This window comes from Typha latifolia, chromosome 11, assembly GCF_019914945.1.
Source record: "Typha latifolia isolate L0001 chromosome 11, TyphaL0001v2, whole genome shotgun sequence".
Taxonomy (NCBI): domain Eukaryota; kingdom Viridiplantae; phylum Streptophyta; class Magnoliopsida; order Poales; family Typhaceae; genus Typha; species Typha latifolia.
Window position 1 is genome coordinate 666,814 of NC_133096.1, and position 21,371 is coordinate 688,184.

General features: G+C 36.8%; 4 protein-coding genes across 6 annotated transcripts; 2 read left to right on the forward strand and 2 right to left on the reverse strand.

The window, feature by feature from the left end:
* The first annotated feature begins 2,094 nt into the window (after positions 1–2,094).
* LOC140797949 (transport inhibitor response 1-like protein Os04g0395600) lies at positions 2,095–5,612 on the forward strand. Of its 2 annotated transcripts, none has more exons than XM_073151657.1 (4): positions 2,095–2,237; positions 2,503–3,194; positions 3,992–4,487; positions 4,577–5,612. In XM_073151657.1, exons 2-4 carry the CDS (start codon positions 2,743–2,745, stop codon positions 5,354–5,356), a joined length of 1,728 nt encoding a protein of 575 aa, XP_073007758.1. In that variant the 5' UTR covers positions 2,095–2,237; positions 2,503–2,742; the 3' UTR covers positions 5,357–5,612. The 2 variants fall into 2 exon arrangements, with proteins under 2 accessions (XP_073007758.1, XP_073007759.1); XM_073151658.1 differs by having other exon boundaries at positions 2,096–2,237; positions 2,570–3,194.
* A 2,803-nt stretch (positions 5,613–8,415) lies between these two features.
* LOC140797788 (GEM-like protein 5) lies at positions 8,416–10,626 on the forward strand. Its single transcript, XM_073151445.1, has 3 exons — positions 8,416–8,998; positions 9,105–9,379; positions 10,189–10,626. Exons 1-3 carry the CDS (start codon positions 8,728–8,730, stop codon positions 10,411–10,413), a joined length of 771 nt encoding a protein of 256 aa, XP_073007546.1. The 5' UTR covers positions 8,416–8,727; the 3' UTR covers positions 10,414–10,626.
* A 3,057-nt stretch (positions 10,627–13,683) lies between these two features.
* On the reverse strand, positions 13,684–15,323 carry LOC140797789 (protein CURLY FLAG LEAF 1-like). The gene is made up of 2 exons (XM_073151446.1): positions 14,893–15,323; positions 13,684–14,224 (listed from the first exon to the last, which is right to left on the reverse strand). The coding sequence occupies exons 1-2, from the start codon at positions 15,079–15,081 to the stop codon at positions 13,823–13,825; spliced, it is 591 nt and encodes a 196-aa protein (XP_073007547.1). The 5' UTR covers positions 15,082–15,323; the 3' UTR covers positions 13,684–13,822.
* A 1,626-nt stretch (positions 15,324–16,949) lies between these two features.
* LOC140797271 (uncharacterized) lies at positions 16,950–20,382 on the reverse strand. Of its 2 annotated transcripts, XM_073150596.1 has the most exons (6): positions 20,111–20,380; positions 18,112–18,210; positions 17,912–18,020; positions 17,554–17,625; positions 17,411–17,416; positions 16,968–17,307 (listed from the first exon to the last, which is right to left on the reverse strand). In XM_073150596.1, the coding sequence occupies exons 1-6, from the start codon at positions 20,299–20,301 to the stop codon at positions 17,188–17,190; spliced, it is 597 nt and encodes a 198-aa protein (XP_073006697.1). In that variant the 5' UTR covers positions 20,302–20,380; the 3' UTR covers positions 16,968–17,187. The 2 variants fall into 2 exon arrangements, with proteins under 2 accessions (XP_073006695.1, XP_073006697.1); XM_073150594.1 differs by having other exon boundaries at positions 16,950–17,307; positions 17,411–17,625; positions 20,111–20,382.
* Positions 20,383–21,371: the final 989 nt, after the last annotated feature.

The window sequence follows — 21,371 nt, forward strand, 5'->3', positions numbered from 1 at the left end:
TCTTAAAAAAAAATTCTTGGACAGAAATAAGAATTCATATATCCAGGTGCCCTCAAAATTAGAACAAGGATGGATCTTCTCCTTTAATTCCTCCTACTCATGAGATGGAGTAGGAATGAAAGAGACAAAAAAGAAAAGAAAAAAAAAGAAAAAAAGAAGGGAGGACAGGTCAGGAGTCCTTTGCCATCAGTAGCAGCTCCAATGGGCCATGAACTCTACCAACTAAAGATGCTGCTGCTTTTGAGCATTACAGTCCAATTGTGATGGAGGGGCATTTTTAACACATGAATCTAGTGTGACATCTTAATTCTTACAGCAGGGATCATCATACTTACAAACAGCACCTTGCATTTTATGTTTTCTTATTTATGTTGGCACCCAACCTTTTTGGATCTTGAGAGGTTGGAATTTAGAAAATTGTGTTAAAAAGATATAACACATCCTATGTTTTGTTCTTCATTAAAACCTAGGTTTTACTTTTAGATAAATTACACTAGGTCATATTAACCCCTTTAACTATGTAAATCGAGATGATGCTCCTATCCGTCGGTCATCAGGTTCATATAATTAAAGGCTTTGCGGACATACACATCCAATGAATCAACTCGTGAGCGGCTCTAAATTATCAAATCTTAGTTAAAAAAAGATAAATGTAATAATATATTGCCATTTTCTTAGTTTAAATATAAATAGATATTATAGTTTAATTTTACAACCATTATATTATCAATTTATAATTATTTTTAGAATCCTTGTCCAAAAAAATAATACAATACAATAAAAATTCCTTGCCAAGTATATTATAGTCTTACATAACATCACTCTCTAAAGGGTTGAGATGGGCAAAAGGATCATTTGTCAAAATAAGATAAGGAAATGGAAATTGCTTTAAAAAAATAAAATAAAAAAATAAAAAAAATAACACCCTTGTATCACTTTGTATTTAATAAGGATATAACCAGGGGTGTAAAATATAATTTCTCTTGGGTGGGTGAGTGGGGGTGGACCGGATCCTTTTTAAGATCCAAAATCCGACCCGTTAAGAGACACAAGATCCGGTCCACATGTCATACGGAGGTACTGGGTTCGTATACGGGTGTCCCGAAAACCTCGCTACCGTTTAAAAGGGGAGGTCGCATTCATGATTGGTCCATAATTCCATCCGAAATGACCAGAATGCCCACCGTTTCCGCTACGCGACAAAACTAGGGTCCACCAAAAACCCCACAAATCCCTCCCCCCCGTCCATCGCCCCTCCCCTCCTCCCCCGCCCGTCTCTCTGACCGTCCGATCTCTGCCACGTGTCCGGAATGGCATCACTTTTATTGGAACGTGGGAACGGTGACATTTCCCGTACGGAGGTGACGCCACGGAGCCAATCAGAGACGTCCATCTCATCGGCTCGACCGCCGATATATTCCTATCTCATATGCGTTTATAGTTATATACTTTTACTCATTAAAATATATTACAAATTTTATTTTCGCTTTAGTAATAATTATTTTTAATATGATATAAAATGAAAAAAAGTTGTGTTTTATTTTTTATAAAATTACAGTAAATAATACTCTTTGGCTTGATATATATATATAGTAGGTCGATGAGATATATATTAAAAATAAATTACTTATCTCTCCATATTTTTTTTATTTTTAAATGGTTCAAAATTTATAAAATAGGGTTTTAGATTTTAATAAAATATATTTTTTTAGGGGTAATATTTTTATTTCGTTTATATCCCCCCAATCACACTTACTAATCATTAAAAACTCGATGGATTCCGTTACGAACGAAAGTAACGTAGTCGATGGTACCTTCAGTAATTTTATCAAAGTATGAGGCCAATTTGGGAACATCCCAATACGTTATTCTCCGTTTCTTTTTCCGTCGTTTCCTCTTATCCGCAAACTGGCGGATAGGGACACATGGAACGGGATAAACCGGTGGTAAAGATCTGACGGTTGAGATGTCCCTAATCAGACCGCCGAATTGAATCGAACCGTTGGATTGGGAACCGGAGCTTAGGGTTTCCTTAACCGCGGTTAAGTAACTATAGCGTTGGAGAGAGAGAGAGAGAAGAAGAAGAAGAAGAAGAAAAGGAGAAGAAATAGAAGTGAAATTGTTCTTCTCCTCATTTCTTCCTTATTCTTCTCTCACTAGGCATTAGATCTAATCCTCTTGCAACTTCTTTTTTTACTAATTTTTGGCTTCGATAGATTGATCTCGGACGCAGTGAGGTCTGGATCTTTTTTCCCACAATTTTTTCTGAGTTTTTCCGATGTAATTTTGGGGCATTTGTACTTAATCGCTCCTCCTCCTAGTTCAGGATGTGATCTGAGGGGAAAAGGATATCTTTCCTAGATTTTCCCATGAATTTAGTCAGAAAACATCTGTTTTTTAGTATTTAGAGTAATTATTCTGTCGTTTATGGAGTAGATCTAGTTAAAGGAATCTTAAGCTGAATGTTGCTATCTTTATCTTTCTCATTGCTATTTCTGGTAGCTGTTCGAGGAATTTAGCAGAAGATCTGAGCTAAATCTAAGCCTAACCCGAGGATATGTTCCTGTAGCACCACGAATCTGGAGTAGGAATGGAATGCTAGGTGAGAGCCGCGATCATTTGTGGTACTATTCCTGGTAGTTGTTGGATGAATTCAGCTGCAGATCTAAGCCGAACCCAACCCATATCCAAACTTTAACCCTAACCCTCGCAAGGGAAGAGATTTTTGGCTGCAAAGCCACCATGACTTACTTCCCGGAGGAGGTGGTGGAGCACATCTTTGATTTCCTGGGCTCGCACGGCGACCGGAACACGGTGTCGACGGTGTGCAAGGCGTGGTACCGCGTCGAGCGGCTGAGTCGCCGGAATGTGTTCGTCGGTAATTGCTACGCCGTCCGGCCGGAGCGGGTAGCGGCGAGGTTCCCCCGGGTGAGATCTCTCAGCGTCAAGGGGAAGCCCCACTTTGCGGACTTCAATTTGGTCCCACCCGATTGGGGAGGGTTTGCGGCGACATGGATCGAGGCCATGGCCCGGGGTTGCCCGGGCCTCGAAGAGCTAAGAATGAAGAGGATGGTGGTCTCGGATGAGTGTTTGGAGCTATTGGCGCGATCCTTCCCTCATTTCAAGGCTCTTGTTCTTGTTAGCTGTGAGGGTTTTAGCACTGATGGGCTCGCGGCGATCGCAACTCATTGCAGGTGAGCAACTTGTTGTTCATTTCTACTAAACAATTTGCACTAGATTAAGTTTTCACTTGGTTCATTCTACTATAATGTGCTCTTCTTGTCATTTGTTTTATATTGTAACTAGTAGAGTGATTGAAAATTTAATAAGTGAAATTTTTTTCTTCCTTTTTAGTACTGGACTTCATTATTGTTTGTTTTGGTTGACTACCTTCATGTTGTCATCTTTCTCACTTGATCAAAAGATACCATTTTTGTGCAATACGGCATAGAAGACTTTTTGAAAGGATCATCTTCGATTGCATGAGTCTTATTCAGCGGAAAAGTTAAATTTCTCTACCTGCTGAAATTTGTATTGCAAGTCTCACTATCATTTGATTTGGCTTGTTCTGCAACTTTTGAATCCATTAGTAGAGCTCTGAAGGATAGTTTGACAGCTAGCTGTAGAATCAATTCTCTTTGGAATCTTCTCAGCTTTGGTTTAAGAAACCATATCATATTTCATTTTGTCAGAAACAACCGGAGCTTAGGGATTGGAGCTTCCATTGTTATCCCTTACCCGATGTATATAGTTAGTTCTCTTTATCGGTAATATTCAGTTCGAGAACTAATGGGATCATCTATCTTTGATTCATCTGAGAGCAGAATTTAAGTTGTTTTAGAGTAATATATTGATCAGAACAGTTTTGATGCCATCAGATCATACTGTTGTATCTGGTTCTCGTTTGCTCTGGTTGACATTCCTTTCATACTATTCAGATAGATTTGTTGACCAAGACATTTTTTCTCTTTCTTTATTTTCTCTTTACAAGGTCTCTTAAGGAGCTAGACCTACAGGAAAATGAGATGGAGGATCATGGGCCTCAGTGGCTTAGTTGCTTCCCTGATTCCTGTACTTCGCTCATATCTCTAAACTTTGCCTGCCTGAAAGGGGAGGTGAATGCCGGAGCATTGGAGAGGCTTGTTTCTAGGTGCCCAAACCTTAGGAGCTTGAGGCTTAATAGGGCAGTATCTGCAGAGACATTAGCTAAGGTCCTCACAAAAGCTCCTCAGCTGGTGGACTTGGGAACAGGTTCATTCATGCTCGATCATCGTTCTGAAGCCTTTCATAAGCTGTTCGATGCCATCCAAAAGTGCAAATCATTAAGGAGCTTGTCAGGATTTTGGGATGCTTCTCCTCTGTGTCTTCCTGCTATTTATACCATCTGTGCAAACCTGACTGGTCTAAACCTCAGTTATGCGCCAGCAATTCAGGGTTTTGACCTCATCAAGCTGATTCGTCATTGTTGGAAACTTCAACGCCTCTGGGTGAGATCTCGTCCCATATCTTGGATTGTTATGTTCTTTCCATGTTGAGAAATAAGAATAAGTAGTTAATAGCTAGAATGCTACTGCAGGTATTGGATAGCATTGGAGATAAAGGATTAGCAGTTGTGGCTTCTACTTGTAAGGATTTGCAAGAGCTAAGGGTATTCCCTTCAGATATCTATGGTGCAGGAAGTGCCGCCGTGACAGAAGAAGGGCTTGTTGCTATATCTTCAGGATGCCCAAAACTGAATTCTTTGCTGTACTTCTGTGACCAGATGACAAATGCTGCCCTAATAACAGTCGCCAAGAACTGCCCAAATTTCATACGCTTCAGATTATGTATTCTTGAGCCAAGGAAGCCAGATGCTGTGACTAACCAGCCATTGGATGAGGGCTTTGGGGCAATTGTGCAGTCATGTAAAGATCTACGGAGGCTTTCTTTATCAGGCCTTCTAACAGACCAGGTCTTCTTGTATATTGGGATGTATGCCGAACGGCTTGAGATGCTCTCAATAGCATTTGCAGGAGATAGTGATAAGGGAATGGTATATGTTCTCAATGGGTGCAAGAATCTTAGGAAGCTGGAGATAAGGGACAGCCCTTTCGGTGATGCTGCGCTTTTGGAGGATGTGGGGAAGTATGAAACAATGCGATCCCTTTGGATGTCGTCCTGTGATGTTACATTAGGGGGTTGCAAGGTCCTTGCATCAAAGATGCCGAGACTCAACGTGGAGGTCATAAATGAAAGGGATGAAAGTGATGAATTGGAGGAGAACCCCAGCGATCTCCATAAGGTGGAGAAAATGTACGTCTATCGGACCATTGCCGGACCAAGAAATGATGCCCCAGATTTTGTTTGGATTTTATAGAGTTAGGCTGGGATGCTGGGCGGCTGTTTTTAGTAGTCGAAAGGTAAATGCATTTGAGCTTCACTCTGTTTCATCTGTTGATCTTTAGTAGTACTACTACTATCTTGGCTAGTTTGGGTTGTAGATTGGAAGTAGGAAGGCTGTAACGCTAGACCCAAAGATTGTAGTTTTACTTTTTCATGTAATACTTCTAGGTATTTGCATCTGTAATGGTAGTTTGGTTGATCTATAACATTGTCTGCTTTACCTTCCCTCATGGATTGCTCTTCATCTTTTCATAAAATTATTATACCTTTTTTCTTGTTAGTTATTGCTCCTTTTTTCATTTTTCTTCTTTGACCTGCCATTTGGTGTATTAGAAATAGCTATAAAATGAGATCATCAAGTATTACTTATTACCATTACCCCTGCCTTATAAATCTAAACCTCTTCTTACTTCTTTCTTTCAATTCTCTTCTTGTGGTCACTCTACCAAACCCTAGATTAAGAAAGGGTGAAGTGGAAGTGATACAACTATTCCAAGTGATCAGTGTGTCAGAGGGTGGGGTTGGTTGTCTTTTATGTGATTCTAAAAGCTACATCTGTGCCCTATCTAGCAGCAAAATCATTCCTTCCATTATCCTTTCTCGTGTTTGGTCACAGCCCATTTTGGCTCCTTTCTCTTTAGCAAAACCTCTGTACATCCTGATAGCATTTACCAGCTTTTCTGCAACCCCTCCTCATTTCTTTTTGACGTTTCCAATATTTGGATTTGGAGGATAGCTCAGTAGCCACACCCACACACACCAGGATTTTTTGGGACTTCCATGTCTTCAATATATTTGCCATTATAAACTCTCTCACTCCTTATGTTAATCATTTTGTTTTAAAAATAAATCTGGATGTTATTTAAAGATTTCTTTTTAAAATATTACTTCAACTTTTAAATGATTCATCTTGTTTTTTTACCTTATCTTCGATAGAATACTCGATGGAGACTCATGAATCATGATCAGTTCACTGTAGAATAACTTTCAAATTAGTTTAACTATGCTCTTTTTTTTTATCAGTTTAAGTTATTATAGTGTTTAGTTATAAACTAATATACATTAACAAGTAATAAATTTATTAAAAAATGATTAAGAGAGTGAGCAAGAGTGAATGGAATAACAATTGATTAAAGTTATAACATTTAAAATGCAACATAGTAGTTATATTTTGTTAGTAAATATAAAATACTAGATGGAAGAAGATAGGAGAGAGTAGGTATTAATAAACTAGTATTCAGATGAGCTATTATTTAGTTATTATATTAGAGTAATTTTATGCTTATTTCACAACCAAACAGAGATGATTCAAGAATTTACCTAATTCATATGATCCAAGCCATTGAGAACAACCATAAGTAATAGAATAAAATATCAATGAGAAATGACATAATAATCTCAATCATGGAGGTATCACACTATCATATATATACTACATGACAACCAAACAAGAAATACTTAGTCTCCATTCACTTTAAGAATAACCCTTTAATTGTTATTCTGGAATACAACACTAATTTCATAATAACAACTAAACATTATAATAACCCTATTTTAGAATACAAATTTTATTTATTAAATTGTATCTTATACCACAGTTACAAATCCAAAAGTATTTACTTTAATTTTATAAACAATAAAAAATATTTTTTTTTCACTTTATATCATATCAAACATAATTATTACATATTTATTCATATAATAGAGACATCAATTTGGGAAAGGAATACATATTTTAGAATTAACTTTATTTCTAAAGTAAACAAGGCCTAAATTTAATATCAAATACAAACCCATAAATGTACATGTAACTCCCCTTCTTCAGTGACCATTAAGATATAAGACTGTAAATTATAAAAGAGCTAAGAAGGATAAAACTATACATGAGAAGCAAAATATTATTGTAGAGAAGCAATGAAGTCAGAGTGGCATTTCTCAGAAGCAGCAGCACTCCTCAATCAGGCAGCAACAGCAAAGACCAGCCATACTGAATTTTGACCTCAAGAGATGAAAATATATATATATAAAAAGATAGCCACTTATTACCATCAATTAGAGGGATGAAGAGAAAAAAAAAAAGGCTCAAGAATGATGAATAAACTCTAAGCAATAAATTCTAGCAGTGAGTTTAAACTATAAAAGCTTATAGAATGCAAATTGAAATATAGTCTTCCATCCTTTGAAGATATCAAGCTACACATTTATAACTCCAATTTGCATGAATCAAACAACAACAGCTCAAGGAATCTGCAACTCAATGCATGAAACTAAAAGGACAAAGAATGTTACATAACAAGAAATGAGATTATACCACCCTTTAAGAAACGAGAGGAAAGAATCATCATCATCATCATGGGAGTGGTAATATGGCTGAGATGCTAGTGGAGGTGGAGGATGATGCTCATCAACCAAGTAATCCTGATAGCCACTGTGTGATTGGTATTGGTAGATAGAATCACTATGTGATGGTGGAGCATGAGGGTTTCCAGGTCCTGCAAATCAAATCAAAACACAGGAGAAAGAATCCTTCATTAATCATATGCTACATAAAGATGTATAAATATTCCCAACAAGGACCCATCAACCCTAATCAAGCAAACATTTAGAATACCCATGAGAAAAAGAGCATATTGAAGTGAACCATAAGAGAGGAGGAAGAGATTAAGTAGGAGAGTACTTGTTGATGTCTTTCTCTCTCTCTCTCTCTCTCTCTCTCTCTCTCTCTGTGTGTGTCTTCTGTCTTCTAATGTTGATCTAATGCCTCTTCTGCATATTAATTTAAACGATCTTGATTTCTCAATTATTTAATTATATTTCTTAATGGTTAGAAATAAATTGGACAATAATAACTTGACAAATAAAAAACTAAAAATTAGAGAAAAATTAGAATGAAATGGATGGAAGTAAAATAAAAATAAAAAATTTATAGAAGCTTTTAGCTTAAAAAGGTGCCAAGAAGTAATCCCAAGGTTAGTCATGCAAATAACGAACTTTGAAGGGCTATAATGCAAACAAAAAAAAAGACTATAATATATCCGACTCCATATCTGTGTTTATCCGGAAAAGGAAGTACGCGTTAAGTTATCCGAGAATTAGATAAGCTTGCCTTCCGAACTATGTAGAATTTTAGTCGGCAGCTTCGAGAACTTATCCGCGTTGCCTTCCACGCGTCCGCATTATCTTACTCTGGAAGGCAACTAATCACCGGATATCCCCACCTTTATCCCGCTTAAATATTCGTGCTATCCGATCCCAAATTCCTACCAAACTCCACTAAGTTCAAGGTTCTCAGTTCTCACCTGATCGATCTATTGCCCGCGAGGTGTTCGACGAAAGCCCCCAGCCATGGAGACGAAGGAGGAAGGCAAAGAAGGAGGCGAGCCCGCGGCGTGGGGGACGAAGCAGATGGGCCCTCCGGCGGCTCCGGCGGCGCACCCCCAGAACCGGGAGGCGGCGATGTGGCGGAGCCGCGCCGGAGACGACGAGCCGCCGCCGTATGTGCTGGAGAGTGTGCCGGTGCAGAGGTCCAACGCGAGCCCAATGGAACATATACTTGATTACTTCAATACCTGGACCAAAAAGGCCGAGGAGCTCTCATCCAACATTTGGCACAGCTGTAAGTTTCATTTCTCAGAGAAATTTCCCTAATGAATGAAGAGAGAGAGAGAGAGAGAGAGAGAGACAGAGACAGAGATTAATAAGATTGTTTGTAATGTGGGCAGTGAAAACGGCAGGATCGCCTTCGGAGGCGGCGTGGGGGAAGCTTAGCCTGACTGCAAAGGCGTTGACCGAAGGAGGATTTGAGTCCCTCTACAAGCGGACTTTCCCGGCCAACCCGGCCGAGAAGCTCAAGAAGACCTTCGCCTGCTACCTTTCCACCGCCACCGGCCCCGTCGCCGGCACCCTCTACTTAACCAATTTCAACGCCGCCTTCTGCAGCGATCGCCCGCTGTCCTTCACCGCCCCCTCCGGCCAAGTCGCATGGAGCTACTACAAGGTTAATCACAATTACATATATTGCATTGTTTTCACCTATTTTTCTTTAGATTTTGATGGAATATACGAATATATATAAATGATTAAAACACCGTTCTTTCTTGAGGTGTCCAACTATTAATCATTTATTTTTCTTTTCTGGTATACTTAGCAGTAGGAGCATTTTAAAATTACTAAAATATAGGTTGATATTCAACATGTTCCTTTTTAAAAATTATTCTAACAGAGAATTGTTAAATTAAGCACATATATATAAATCACTAAAATATTCTTCTTTCTTAAAGTTTAAAGCGTAATTATTTATCATTAATTTTTAATAAAATGATAAAGTTATATATATATATATATAGGCAAAATAATTTTTTGCTGATTTACGTTGACAAGTGGAATTATGGCATTTTTGAGACGGTTTTAATGATTATGATATTTTAAAGAATGTAGTGGTTATTATAATATTTTGGAAGTATTAAATGATAATTATGTAGAAATCTTTCTGAAACTTATCCGAGTTGATAAGAGGCATTTTAGGCTTTGTTTAGTTTGAGGCTAAGTCTAAACTCGATTAGTTAGTCTTAATTTTTTTGGGACAGTAATCTTGATTAGGTATGGAAAAAATAAAAGAAATGTTTAGTTACTGAACCGGTTTAGATGTCAGGTGAGTTCCTAACTCAAAAGCAAACAGTGCCGTAGCTACTTCTATGCACTGTCAAAAATCCTAAAAAATTTCTTGTCATGTAACCAAATGGACTAGAATTTGAATACAAACTATTCCATCTGCGGAGTCTGATGAATTTGTTATATCTTTCTCAGGTCTTCATCCCTCTAGCGAAGATCGCCAACGTAAATCCAGTAACGATGAGGGAGAGCCCACCGGAGAAGTACATCCAGATAATGACGGTGGATGGCCATGACTTCTGGTTCATGGGCTTCATCAGCTACGACAAGGCGACCACGCATCTGCTCGACGCGGTCTCAGAGTTTGCGGCGGTGCAGCAGGGCAGTACTACTACTTCTCCTCCTGTTTCTGTTCATTAGAGATGAAGAGAGTAGCTTCATTTGTAACTTCTAATGCCTCTGCATGCATGTTTGTAACTTTTAGATGCAATCTAGATGTAGCACTCTGTTCAGTATATATATGTACCTTCCATGTTGATAGGTATACAGTAGTATTCTCTCTTTCTATAAAGTTTAGTGGGACTTAAAACAATTGAAGTGAATGGGATCAATAATGGGACCTGAATTCTAAAAGTTCTTTCATACCTCGGTAACTGTTAGGTAACTATTGAAAGTTTTTTGGAGTTTTACAACAATCTTTTGGAATTCGAATGAGAGCCAGAGTGCTGACATTGAGAGCTATAGCCTATCATCTCAGATTGACTAAGAATGCTTCCTCTTCCCTCTGCCACCCTGCCTCGCTTTAGAAATCAGAAAGGCCTTGTGGTTTCCAGGAAGTATTGGGATCTGATGGGCCCTAGAGTTTGCAGTGCTATTTATTATTATTATTATTATTATTATTATTAATTTTTAATGCTAGTTTGCTGGCCAAAATATTCTTATACATGCTAATATTCTTTGTGCCCAAGAGATAACACACTCTGGCCTCTTATGATGCTTGCTTAAAATTGATATGGAAAAAAGATTTTATGATAGGATGAGTTAGAATGCTATTACTCTGCTCTATTCTCCATGGGTTTTTTTGGTTAAGTGGTGTAATTGAATTAGATTGGGGAGAATTTTTCTCTTCTACCCCACTTGTTGTATGAGAATGACATTCATATCTCTTGTGAAGCCAATCTTGTTTCGACTGGGGTTATAAACAGACACCTACTCCATCACTAATGAGAAGATCAACTTAAACAAATCCAACATCTATTTTGCCCCTCGTACCCTGCGAGAGACTTCCTGTAGCTGTTAGAGTTGTTGAATGTTGAAAAGGCTTATTTTCCCTTCACCTATCTGGGGACTATTTTACTGAACCGGATTTTGGTTGCCAATCAAAGGGATCTTGTGGATAGAGTGGAGAGGAAGTTTGTTGGGTGGAAACTGGGTACCATACTCTGATTCACTCTACTCTATTGCTATCTCTAATTATTGGTTTTCTCACTCTTAGATTTCAAACTCTTACCTTTGATTAGGTTTCCAAAATGCCTAGGAAGTTTCCTTTAGGAGAAGAGCAAGGATAAGAAGGAAATCCATCTCATTAATTGGGACATTGTGACTAGATCTAAAGCTGAGAGCAGCCTCAGGATTGGAAACATAATTCTTCAGTTTTTTGGGTGGCTTTGATGAAGCTTAAATATGGGGCCCTTGACCCCTGGGTCGTTAAGGCCAAGCCCAGGTCCTTGTGTGCCTAGTGTGCCTGGCAGGCTCTGTGGACTATGGTTCGTAAGGTGATGGGATCAATATCCTCCTAAATGACCCTTGGATCACTATCCAAGTTTCTTCTGGGTTAATGTCGACTTTTGAAAAAGGAAAAGTTTGCTATTTCAAATGGGTGTGTTTTATTAGCCTAAAACAGAGGATATGTGTATGTGTTTGAATTTTCTATGAGGAGTCTATGGTTTGAGCTTGTTATGGTCTGACTTTAGGGCTAATTTCTTTGCATAATCTATCAAAAGGAAAAGGAAAATAAAGGAAAGGATTTGAATTTGGTTGCAGGATATACTCAGGAATGTAGGTTTGTCCTTCAGGTACTTCTCATACTGAGAAGTGATGTTCATCTTGTACAAACCTTTGAGAACACCAGGAAGGTTCTCTCCTTCACTTGTAGAATTTAAAAATAAATCTTATTTTTAGTATAAGTCTTTTTAATTAGTATAATAAATAAACAATTATTTTTCTCAATATTAATTTATTAATATCTACTTCACTCTCATCTCTTCTTCCCTTCAGTATGTTTTTATTTATTCATTATTAGTTTACCTTTGAGAAAGTACTGGGTCAGTCAATTATCATTTCATTCACTCTTTTATTTTTATTTTTTCTTTTCTTCTCTTCTCCTCTCATTAATCCATTGTAAAGAATACTTTAGTTATCTGCTAAATTATATTACACACTATACTTGTTTGTAAAGAAGTATTATAATAACTTATATCGGTATAACTTCTCTTATGCAAATATAACAAATGAGTATACCTATACCAGTATAAAATTTATTTCATGAGTTAATGATCCATGTAAAATTAGCAATCTATTTAATATTGAGGCATCTCTCTTCTACAAAAGCAGCAATTTTTTTTAGAAAAGTTGTTCGGATTATCTAATTAATTCTCTCTGATGTATAAATTAGATAACTCGAATAACTTTTCTAAAAAATAGATCATAATAAATTTAAATTATAGATACAAATAAATCCGTGATCAACTAGGATTCAACTATTGAGCTACAGTGGTCAGGCGGTCAGCCTAAAATAAAATAAAATAGATAGCTCTTGCTTACATAGAACCTGGAAGAGGCAAAACTAGAGCAGATCCAGTGTAGAAGAACAGTTGCCCTAATGCTTGTGATAGTATGCCAAACAATAAACATGAAGAAAGTAGTGCACTTTACTGTCACAATCCCTTTCTAGTGTAAGATTTTTGGTTTGTGAGATTGTTTCTCTCTCTCTAATATAAATATATATATATCCTAGATTTTGGGGTTGGATGGCTTCTTTGTGTTGGTTCTCTCCTCTGCAAAGATTCCTTCCTGCTGAACTGAGCAAAGTTTCCTTTGTGTAATGATGCAGTAAATTTAATGGGTAAAACCACATCCTTTGAATTATATCTTAGTAACTTGGCATGCAAATTATTGGTGAGCAATATATATATATATATATATATATATATATATATATATATATATATATATATATATATCATTATTTTCTATAAATTTTTGACTGAATTATAACTGCTTAAAAAGATCTAAGAAATAAGAGTGAAAACTAAAGTAGAGTTTGAGTATGAATAGTAGAAGTTATTGAGAATAAAACCACAAGCTAAGTCTAAGAGGAGAATAATTGTCAGAGAAGAAGAACATCATTTACATAGGTTAATTTTTCAGAGTGGCTGAAAAGAAAAAGTGGAAGAAATGAAAATAAAATAAAATAAATAAATAAAAGGAAAGTTACATTTTACACCCTATATTTTGACCATTTTATAGTTCACGTGTCAGGGTTTTGGTATTTATATTCCAAACTTCCTATTTTAGTATTTATTTTTAGAAAACAGAGTAGGAACTTCTCTTTTAAAGGTTGTTTGGTGAGAATAAAGTCAATTATAGGTGGCCTAAAATATAAATATTAAGAAGGTAAGGTAGGAACTATTTCAGGGTTTGAAATGTAATTAATTTGAAAAGAGGAGAAAAAAGTCGTCGAGGAAAGGGAGGAAAAAAGATGCAATTTTTACTCATTTTTTGGAGCTAAAATCCAATACCAACATGGATTCAAGTCCTATACTTCGTCTCAGACGCATCCATCTCGGCCTAGAAGGAGGAGTTCCCCACCGCATCTCGAACAACACTCGACTCGCTTGGGCACCATGAAGTACATGAAGCAAGCCTTGCATCCGGCGGCGACGAGGACCTGGGCAGAGTCGGAGGCGAAGCCTCCGTCGCTGCCGCCGACGACGGACTCGGCGGTGGAGGACTCGTCGCTTGAGAGGACGGAGAGGTTGGAGGAGTAGCCGGTGGTGCTTCCACTTCTATCGCCAAATTTGCCGACGTGGTCGGAGGTGCTGTCTTCGGAGGAGGAGGAGGAGGAGGAGGAGGAGGAGGAGATGGTGGTGATGATGGTGGAGGTGGAGATGCGGGGGTCGGTGGTGGTGGTGGTGCCGTCTTCCCAGTTGATGTAGTAGATTTTTCCGGTCTGCAAATGGAAAAAAGGTGGGATTTTGTAACAAAGGGGCTGCTTCTCGAAGGTCGAACAAACAAAGAAAAGCGAGATACCCGAGATAAAGGGACGATTTTGACGGCGGAATCCAACCCAACACGACCATTAAAGAGTTGGGTCTACTTCGTTCATGATCGATTATGGGAGAAACAAGCGAGAATAGATAACCGAAGAGAGAGAACCCAGACAAAGGAAAGATTTTGACGGCTGAATCTAATCAGGAACAGCCATTAATGAGTTGGGTCTACTTCATTTCTGATCAATAAACATCACCTAATCTATCTTCGACTCTGTTTCTCAAAGAAAGAAAGAAAGAAAGAACGAAGGAAAGAGAGAGAACCGAGAAACAGGATTTTGGTGGCGGAATCGAATCCAGAACGGCCATTAAGGAGTTGGGTCTGCTGCATTTATGATCAATGATGGAAGAAATAAGAGAAAAGAGTACAAAACCCAACCCAATCTACTTTCTACTTAATTTGTTTCTGATCAAAAGCTAGAACAAAGAACAAAAAGTGAGAGAACCAAGACAAAGGAAAGATTTTGACGGCGGAATCGAACCCAAGACACGGCCATTAAAGAGTTGGGTCTGTCGCATTTATGATCAATGATGGGCGAAACAAGAGAAGCGATGCATTTATTCTTACCCTTATGTCAAGGCATTGCTCCCAGTGGTAAGGGAGGGCGACGTTGGAGTTCAACTCGAGCTGGACTCCGCCGCTATCATCGCTGGCTTCGACGAGTTGTGGCGGCGGAGATGGCGTTCTGATCGGTCTTCTACCAAGAGAGCAGCTACGGAGAGAGTTGGCGATCATCTCGATGGTGGGAGCACTCATCGCCTAAGGGCGAAGCCAAGAGAGAGAAAGACCAAGAGAGGATTCCAAATTATAAAAAAGGTAGAGAGAGAAAGGGAAAGAGTGGAGATTTTGGGAAGAATTTTTGTGCGAGGAAGTAAGAGTCGGAGAGAGATATACTTACTTGTATTCAAGCGGATTTCCCAAAATCTCCTCCCAAGTTTGAGGGAGAGAGAGAAAATTATATAATCTTTATGAATTTATAATTCACACCCTAAGTTTTCAGTATTTACAATTCAACTCTTATGTCTTGAGCTTTACTCTAGAAAATATTTTACACTGAATTAATTAATTATGGGTAGTGAAATGGTATATTCAAAAGTGATTCTCTTGAATAAGTACTGAGATATTATATTTTAGTAGAGTCGGCTTAATTGCCCGATCTATTTATCGAAGATGATTAATCTCGTTGCTTAGTCTTATATTATATAAGCTCGTGACTAATAAAAATTTTAAAAAGACTATTTTAATTACCCGCTCCTCGGATTGCATGGATAAAAATATTAAGTAATTATTTTACGTTCAACTTCTCTCTCTTTCTATGAAGATAAAATAGGCTACAAACAATCTAAAATTGATAAGTGTCCTTTTTAATAAAAATAATTAAACAAATAATTAAGAAATTTTACATAGTTGAGCAATCCAATTGAAAAAAGAAAAAAATGAGGAGGTTTATATAAAAATGGGTAATAAATCAGGGTTCCAATTGGTAACTATCTCCTATATTAAATGACAAATATTTCCATGTCTTTTCTTTTACATTGTCAACTCTCATCCAACTTTGGCTACCTCTTTATGGTTATTTCTATCTATCCATAGATCTTGTGTTGCTCAGGTGTGTCAAAAAAAAAGCTCAGCCACTTGATCATTTCTTGCTCATTTGAGCTCAAATCTTTGAAAAGAGAGTCCAATAAAATGAGCAGAGAATGATCATTACTCAAAGGCCCAAGCCACTTGATCCTGACATTGTTACTATGTATCACATCACTACACAAACTTTTTTGAAAAAAGAAAAAAAAAACATAATCTAGAAAGCAAACACTGAAGAAATTTCTCCATGTTAAGAAATGATCATAAAATCCTGGGACAGAGGAATCCGACAGCAAGAGTCCAATCCTTCTTCTCCACAATGTGGGGTAGTTTCACACCAAAAGAGAAACATTGGCAGGAGTGACCACCAGAACACATGAAATGAATCACAAATTGGAGGTACAAAAGTATGAATGAGAGCTGAAGTAGTGAGCCAACAATGGCAATACCTTTTTGGAGCAATTCTTAATGAAGGAATCAACTAACATTATGTGTCATTATCCCTTATTCATAGTCCTTGATTGATTTATTCTTTTGTAATTTAGAAATCCAATTATATACTTGTGATTAGACCAATAGGTCAACTAACATGCATAGTTAATGTTATCATTTGTAATAAGAAATTAGAAGGTAGGTTATGAAGTCAACTTGATAGGGCCAACTCTAAGATTCCAAGCATCACCTTAGTCTTTGTTTTGATGGTCAATGCCCACAGGATCATAAGCTTGATAAGAAGTCATCCACTAAATATATAGCTGATAAATAGCGATAAAGAACATAGAGAAACATAACTAGATGAGATCAACCATTGGATCACACCATATGGTTGTAGTAATCATTGTGATGACAATCCTCATGAAAGATTTTAACAGTACTTCCATATTCAGTAGATCTACTTAATCTCAAAACTTCCATTATGTTACATATTTTTACCTAGAAGATCATCACCATCAATTCAAATCAGATGGCTCTACCTAGAAGATCATCATCAGTTCCTTATTCAACAGAAGCATATAACTAGGTATGGGAACAGCAGTTGCTTTGGAAAAAAGAAATACTGATTGCATTATGACCGTCCATTTAATGGAACCAAAATCTTACAGTTCAAATGAATTTGGTTAAAATAAAGAAGTTCCTCAGTCTTGGTCAGAAACCTCCAGCTGCCTTAAAACTAATGAACCGAATAACTGATTACACATCTTTCTCCCTGGTCCTACAAATTAAAAGATCATGTTCCTGAAACAGAATTGATCAACACACCCCGTATAACTTTCGAATTTAGCGTCTCTTCTTGCTTCCTTTTGCAGAGCCAGATTTTACCGGGCTTGCTACCAAATAAATGAACAGGCTGACCAAGGATAGAACAGAGACAAGTGCTCCATATTTTGCTACCAGCCTCTGCAAGCAGACAATTATGTTTAGCTTGATAGGCTCAAACAAGAGCAAAGGAAGTTTGGGCTCTGAAATTGATATATTAACTTTCAAGGAGATGAAGATTTACCTTAGCCTGTGAATTTTTGAATTGAAAAGTATGCCAATTTTCCAAAAGGGGAATGTAAGAGCATACAAGTTAAATGTTAGAGTCAGTAAGGAACATAAAGCTTTGAAGTAAAATGTACGAGTGATGGTATACGGGTGACTCACCCATTCAAATTTCTTTTCAGGAGGCCTATCTGCAAGAATATCCAATGGAAGAACTGGTGTAGAATAAGCTTCCTATAACATAGAATCAACAAGGTTGAAACAAATAACTTTGAACACCAAAACATAATAGAAAGAAACCATGCAGCACTATGCAGAGTAGTAAAGGGAAGTAGGGAACTATAAGATAGTAAGCACAGGGCTTCAGAAGAATTAAACAGCTGCTTCATGGCTAATGTTGTCTGATCTATTTATTGGTTGCACAAAGCTGATGGAATACACCATTCAGCAGTGAACCAGAAATTAAAGCTTGTAATCTCATATAGGCTAAATACTTGTAAATTTATTCTAAAAAGTCTACCTGAAGTGAAGCCTTGGTGGGAATACGAAACTTGATGCTTGCAGGGGAACCATGGAATATGCCCTTCACTTTGGACTCCAAGACAAAGAAGTGAGAAGCAGTGGAACCACTAGAGGTAAAACAGCTCAATTTCATCAAAAGATTGTAAGAGAACAGATCAGAACACAACATGTACATGTAGTAAAATAGGAGATACTCACGCATCGAGCCTTTCCCATGACTTGGTGGTGCTGCCAGAGACCAGATCGAATGTATCTTGCGACCAACTATCATCGTTAAGGTTCACGTCATATGCCGTCCTGGAAATGTTGTCAGTTTGGTAAAGGTGTGAGATATATAACATAAGGAACTTTTTTTTGTTTTCCTTTTCGCAGAACATCACAACTTTTTCCAATTTGATCAGACAGTAAATGCATCATTGATAGATAAATTGGCACCAAGGAATTTAGCTTCAATTAAATGTTCTTAACTTATTATTACAATTTGCCTTAGCAAGATAAGATATTATATTTTAGATAAAATCACTGATGTTTTCTCCAAATGTTCTGTTTGAGCATGTTACATGCAACAGATATACTCACAACCAGAAAAAAAAAATCTACAGCAAGCTTTTATAACAGCACTGTACATCTTATACACATAAGTTCATAACTAGCATGGCTAGATATGACAAAAATCAGAAGCAACTCTAAAGATTAGATAGAGTAATGAAGTTCTAACACCTACACAAAATTGCCCGATCATTCGTTAGACAAGCAACAAATCAAGCATAACACTATGTTAACAGTTAATTGTCTCACAAAATAGGATCAAGCATCGCATACATATCCCGAAATTTTTAATATGATTCATGAATAGAATGATTGAAAGGTGTAGGATCAAGCACTCAAATATTGTTAGCGTGGACTTTCTGACATATGATACTTTCAAGTTTCTTGATGCAACTATCATGAGAAAACCTGTCTGTCCAAAAAGTAGTTTTAAACTAGTAGAGCAACCTGAAGAACTGCAGAACACAGATTGCATGTCGGAGCATCCACATAATAGACAATAATTGTTACTGTGAGGTAGTCGATGAAATCTAAGTGGTGGTGCACAAAGCAAGAATTCCTTCAAGAGCACAACTTATCTACTCTTGAATTAACAGCACTACTCTGCAATTATGCTGAGTTTGGATTTCAAAATAAAGATTACACAGTTAAAATAAAATTTAATTTATGCCTTAAAGTACAAGGTTGCAATTGCACTGAGAAGTGGGCAAACTGGTTACCTGCATAATACTGCAGAAATGCAAAAGGCCCACTCTAGGTGGTTCACACATATCAGGTTGTCAAGGGGCAAAGCATACACTGGTTCCAAACTTCCAACCATATAATTCCACTAGAGGTTAGTCACTATGGGCATCACTAGGTCTGTCAATTAGCAATCTAGTGAGAGTCAATGTCTAGGTTACTAGAACCAATTTAACTTAATTATACTAACCCAAAAGTCTAATTATGGACAATCATTTTGTTGTTATAATTGATGATACCAACAAATAAAGAAGCAAGTATGACGGTAAAGAAACAATAGAAGAAAGCACAATCCAACAGAAGAGGGGATGCAACAGCTTGAGAGCCACGCTTCCCGATTGGTCTATTACCTATGCAAGTTTGGTCTAGGAACAGTGTCAAATAGGAGGAGTACAATTTGATTTTCTAAATTCAGGGTATTCCAATTTTGGATATCTGAAACCACATATTACATCAAACACATAGAAAGTCTTCAAGCTATTTTATGCCAGAAAAAAGAAGAAGAGAAAAAGCTACGGCCAAGAAAATATCCATAAATAGAACATCTTATGTTCAAGTTCCTATAATCGTTAGAGAAATGGTGATCGCTAAGAAATGGATACATTATCCTCGGACCCAAATTACTAGACTACACACTTAACTCATTACTGTTATCAAGATCCAGCAGTGAATCACCGAAGTTGAACTACAATTTTTAATAAATTGATTCCTTTCCTATTGAGTGGCAAGAAATATCACAGATAAATGGATCAACAGTAGAATAAAAGGTCACGCAGTAATTCAGAATAATAAAAGAAAATCTATCATTATATCTTCATAATTTGATTTAAATGAAAGACAGAACAGATCATAGCAACTCGATCAACAGAATCGGGGCAGGAAAAGAAAGCCATAAGGGGAAACGTACGCGGATCCCTGGTTGTAAAGATCGATCGAGACGGAGACCCTCTCGGCGCCGGACTTGAGCCTGGAGAGACTTACCTTCTTGTGCGCCACCATGAAGGGAGAATCGGAGCTCGCCGTCGCCGGCGAGTCGAGGAATAGAGAGGAGAAGAAGAGGAAGAGGAGGAGGAGGGATCCCCAGCTCTTGGTCGCCATGGCTAGGGTTTCAAAGTTCTTTCTTGCTTGGATCTCGAACCAGAGGGACGAAGTGAGACTTTGAGAAAAATTCTACTGTACTACTCTCACCGTCCTAAAACTAAAAAGAGAATTGATTGGTTCATCGAACTGGGACCCAGGGTGGAATGGATTCGATTGGTTAGTTAGATTGGGACCCATTTGGTACTATTCTTTTTTTTTCTTTGTTTTCCACCCCTATTTAATTGGTATTATTTTAATTTTAAAATTTTAAGATATTTCCATATAACCACTGAATTTTTTGAGATCTCACTTTATTCCCCTATGATTATATTTAAACTAAAAATAATATTTTTTTTATTATATTTGATCAATCTACAAACAGCTAGTTATCTGAAGATAAAGTTATAAATAATTAGATAAGTTTTACATTAAAAATATTATTTTCAAAAATTTGACACGTAGATTGATCAAATATGTTTAGTTTATATATAGCATAAATGAGTAAAATAATAGAAATAAAATTATAAATTGTGAAGTGAATTTATATCTAACCAGATAAGATAATTATAATTTTCTCTTTTTTTAATATAATAATTGTGAATAAAATTAATCAGCCCTTAAATTTTAAGATGCCAACCAGTTGCTATAATTTTAACTAATCATAGTTAAAACTAAATTTAGATTATAAAAATAATTATTAGACCCTTCCATAAATTATTTGAAATGATTTAGAAACTATCTAATATTAGTCAAATCATAGTACAAGGAAAAGAATATCTTCATGAGTAATAAATGTTTTACATTCTAAAATTCAAAGCAAGGATATTTTAATTATTTTTAACTATTATTAATTATATTGTGTTAAAAACTAATAATAATGATAATTCTAAAGGACTTGGGTGGCAATTGTTATATTTTGAAAAGCAGTGCCAATTATGATATTTGAGAAGATTTTTAGTGGGACTTACTTAAAACCCTTTTTTTATTTTAATTTTTTTGCATAACATCTTATGTTTTAGTGATTTATAGTTAACACACCATTTTTGAGTTTTTTTGTAGTTTATATTTTTTTTTGTAATTGAATTTAA

Bases quoted from the DNA above. Each gene is read 5' to 3' on its own strand.
- LOC140797949 (XM_073151657.1), top strand. From the start codon at position 2,743: ATGACTTACTTCCCGGAGGAGGTGGTGGAGCACATCTTTGATTTCCTG. The intron at 3,195-3,991 runs GTGAGCAACTTG...TCTCTTTACAAG, and splicing joins GCGATCGCAACTCATTGCAG to GTCTCTTAAGGAGCTAGACC. The intron at 4,488-4,576 runs GTGAGATCTCGT...ATGCTACTGCAG, and splicing joins GGAAACTTCAACGCCTCTGG to GTATTGGATAGCATTGGAGA.
- LOC140797788 (XM_073151445.1), top strand. From the start codon at position 8,728: ATGGAGACGAAGGAGGAAGGCAAAGAAGGAGGCGAGCCCGCGGCGTGG. The intron at 8,999-9,104 runs GTAAGTTTCATT...TAATGTGGGCAG, and splicing joins ATCCAACATTTGGCACAGCT to TGAAAACGGCAGGATCGCCT. The intron at 9,380-10,188 runs GTTAATCACAAT...TATCTTTCTCAG, and splicing joins TCGCATGGAGCTACTACAAG to GTCTTCATCCCTCTAGCGAA.
- LOC140797789 (XM_073151446.1), bottom strand. From the start codon at position 15,081: ATGAGTGCTCCCACCATCGAGATGATCGCCAACTCTCTCCGTAGCTGC. The intron at 14,225-14,892 runs GTAAGAATAAAT...TTCCATTTGCAG, and splicing joins AGCAATGCCTTGACATAAGG to ACCGGAAAAATCTACTACAT.
- LOC140797271 (XM_073150594.1), bottom strand. From the start codon at position 20,301: ATGGCGACCAAGAGCTGGGGATCCCTCCTCCTCCTCTTCCTCTTCTTC. The intron at 18,211-20,110 runs GTACGTTTCCCC...CAACATTTCCAG, and splicing joins CTTTACAACCAGGGATCCGC to GACGGCATATGACGTGAACC. The intron at 18,021-18,111 runs GTGAGTATCTCC...TTTTACCTCTAG, and splicing joins TCATGGGAAAGGCTCGATGC to TGGTTCCACTGCTTCTCACT.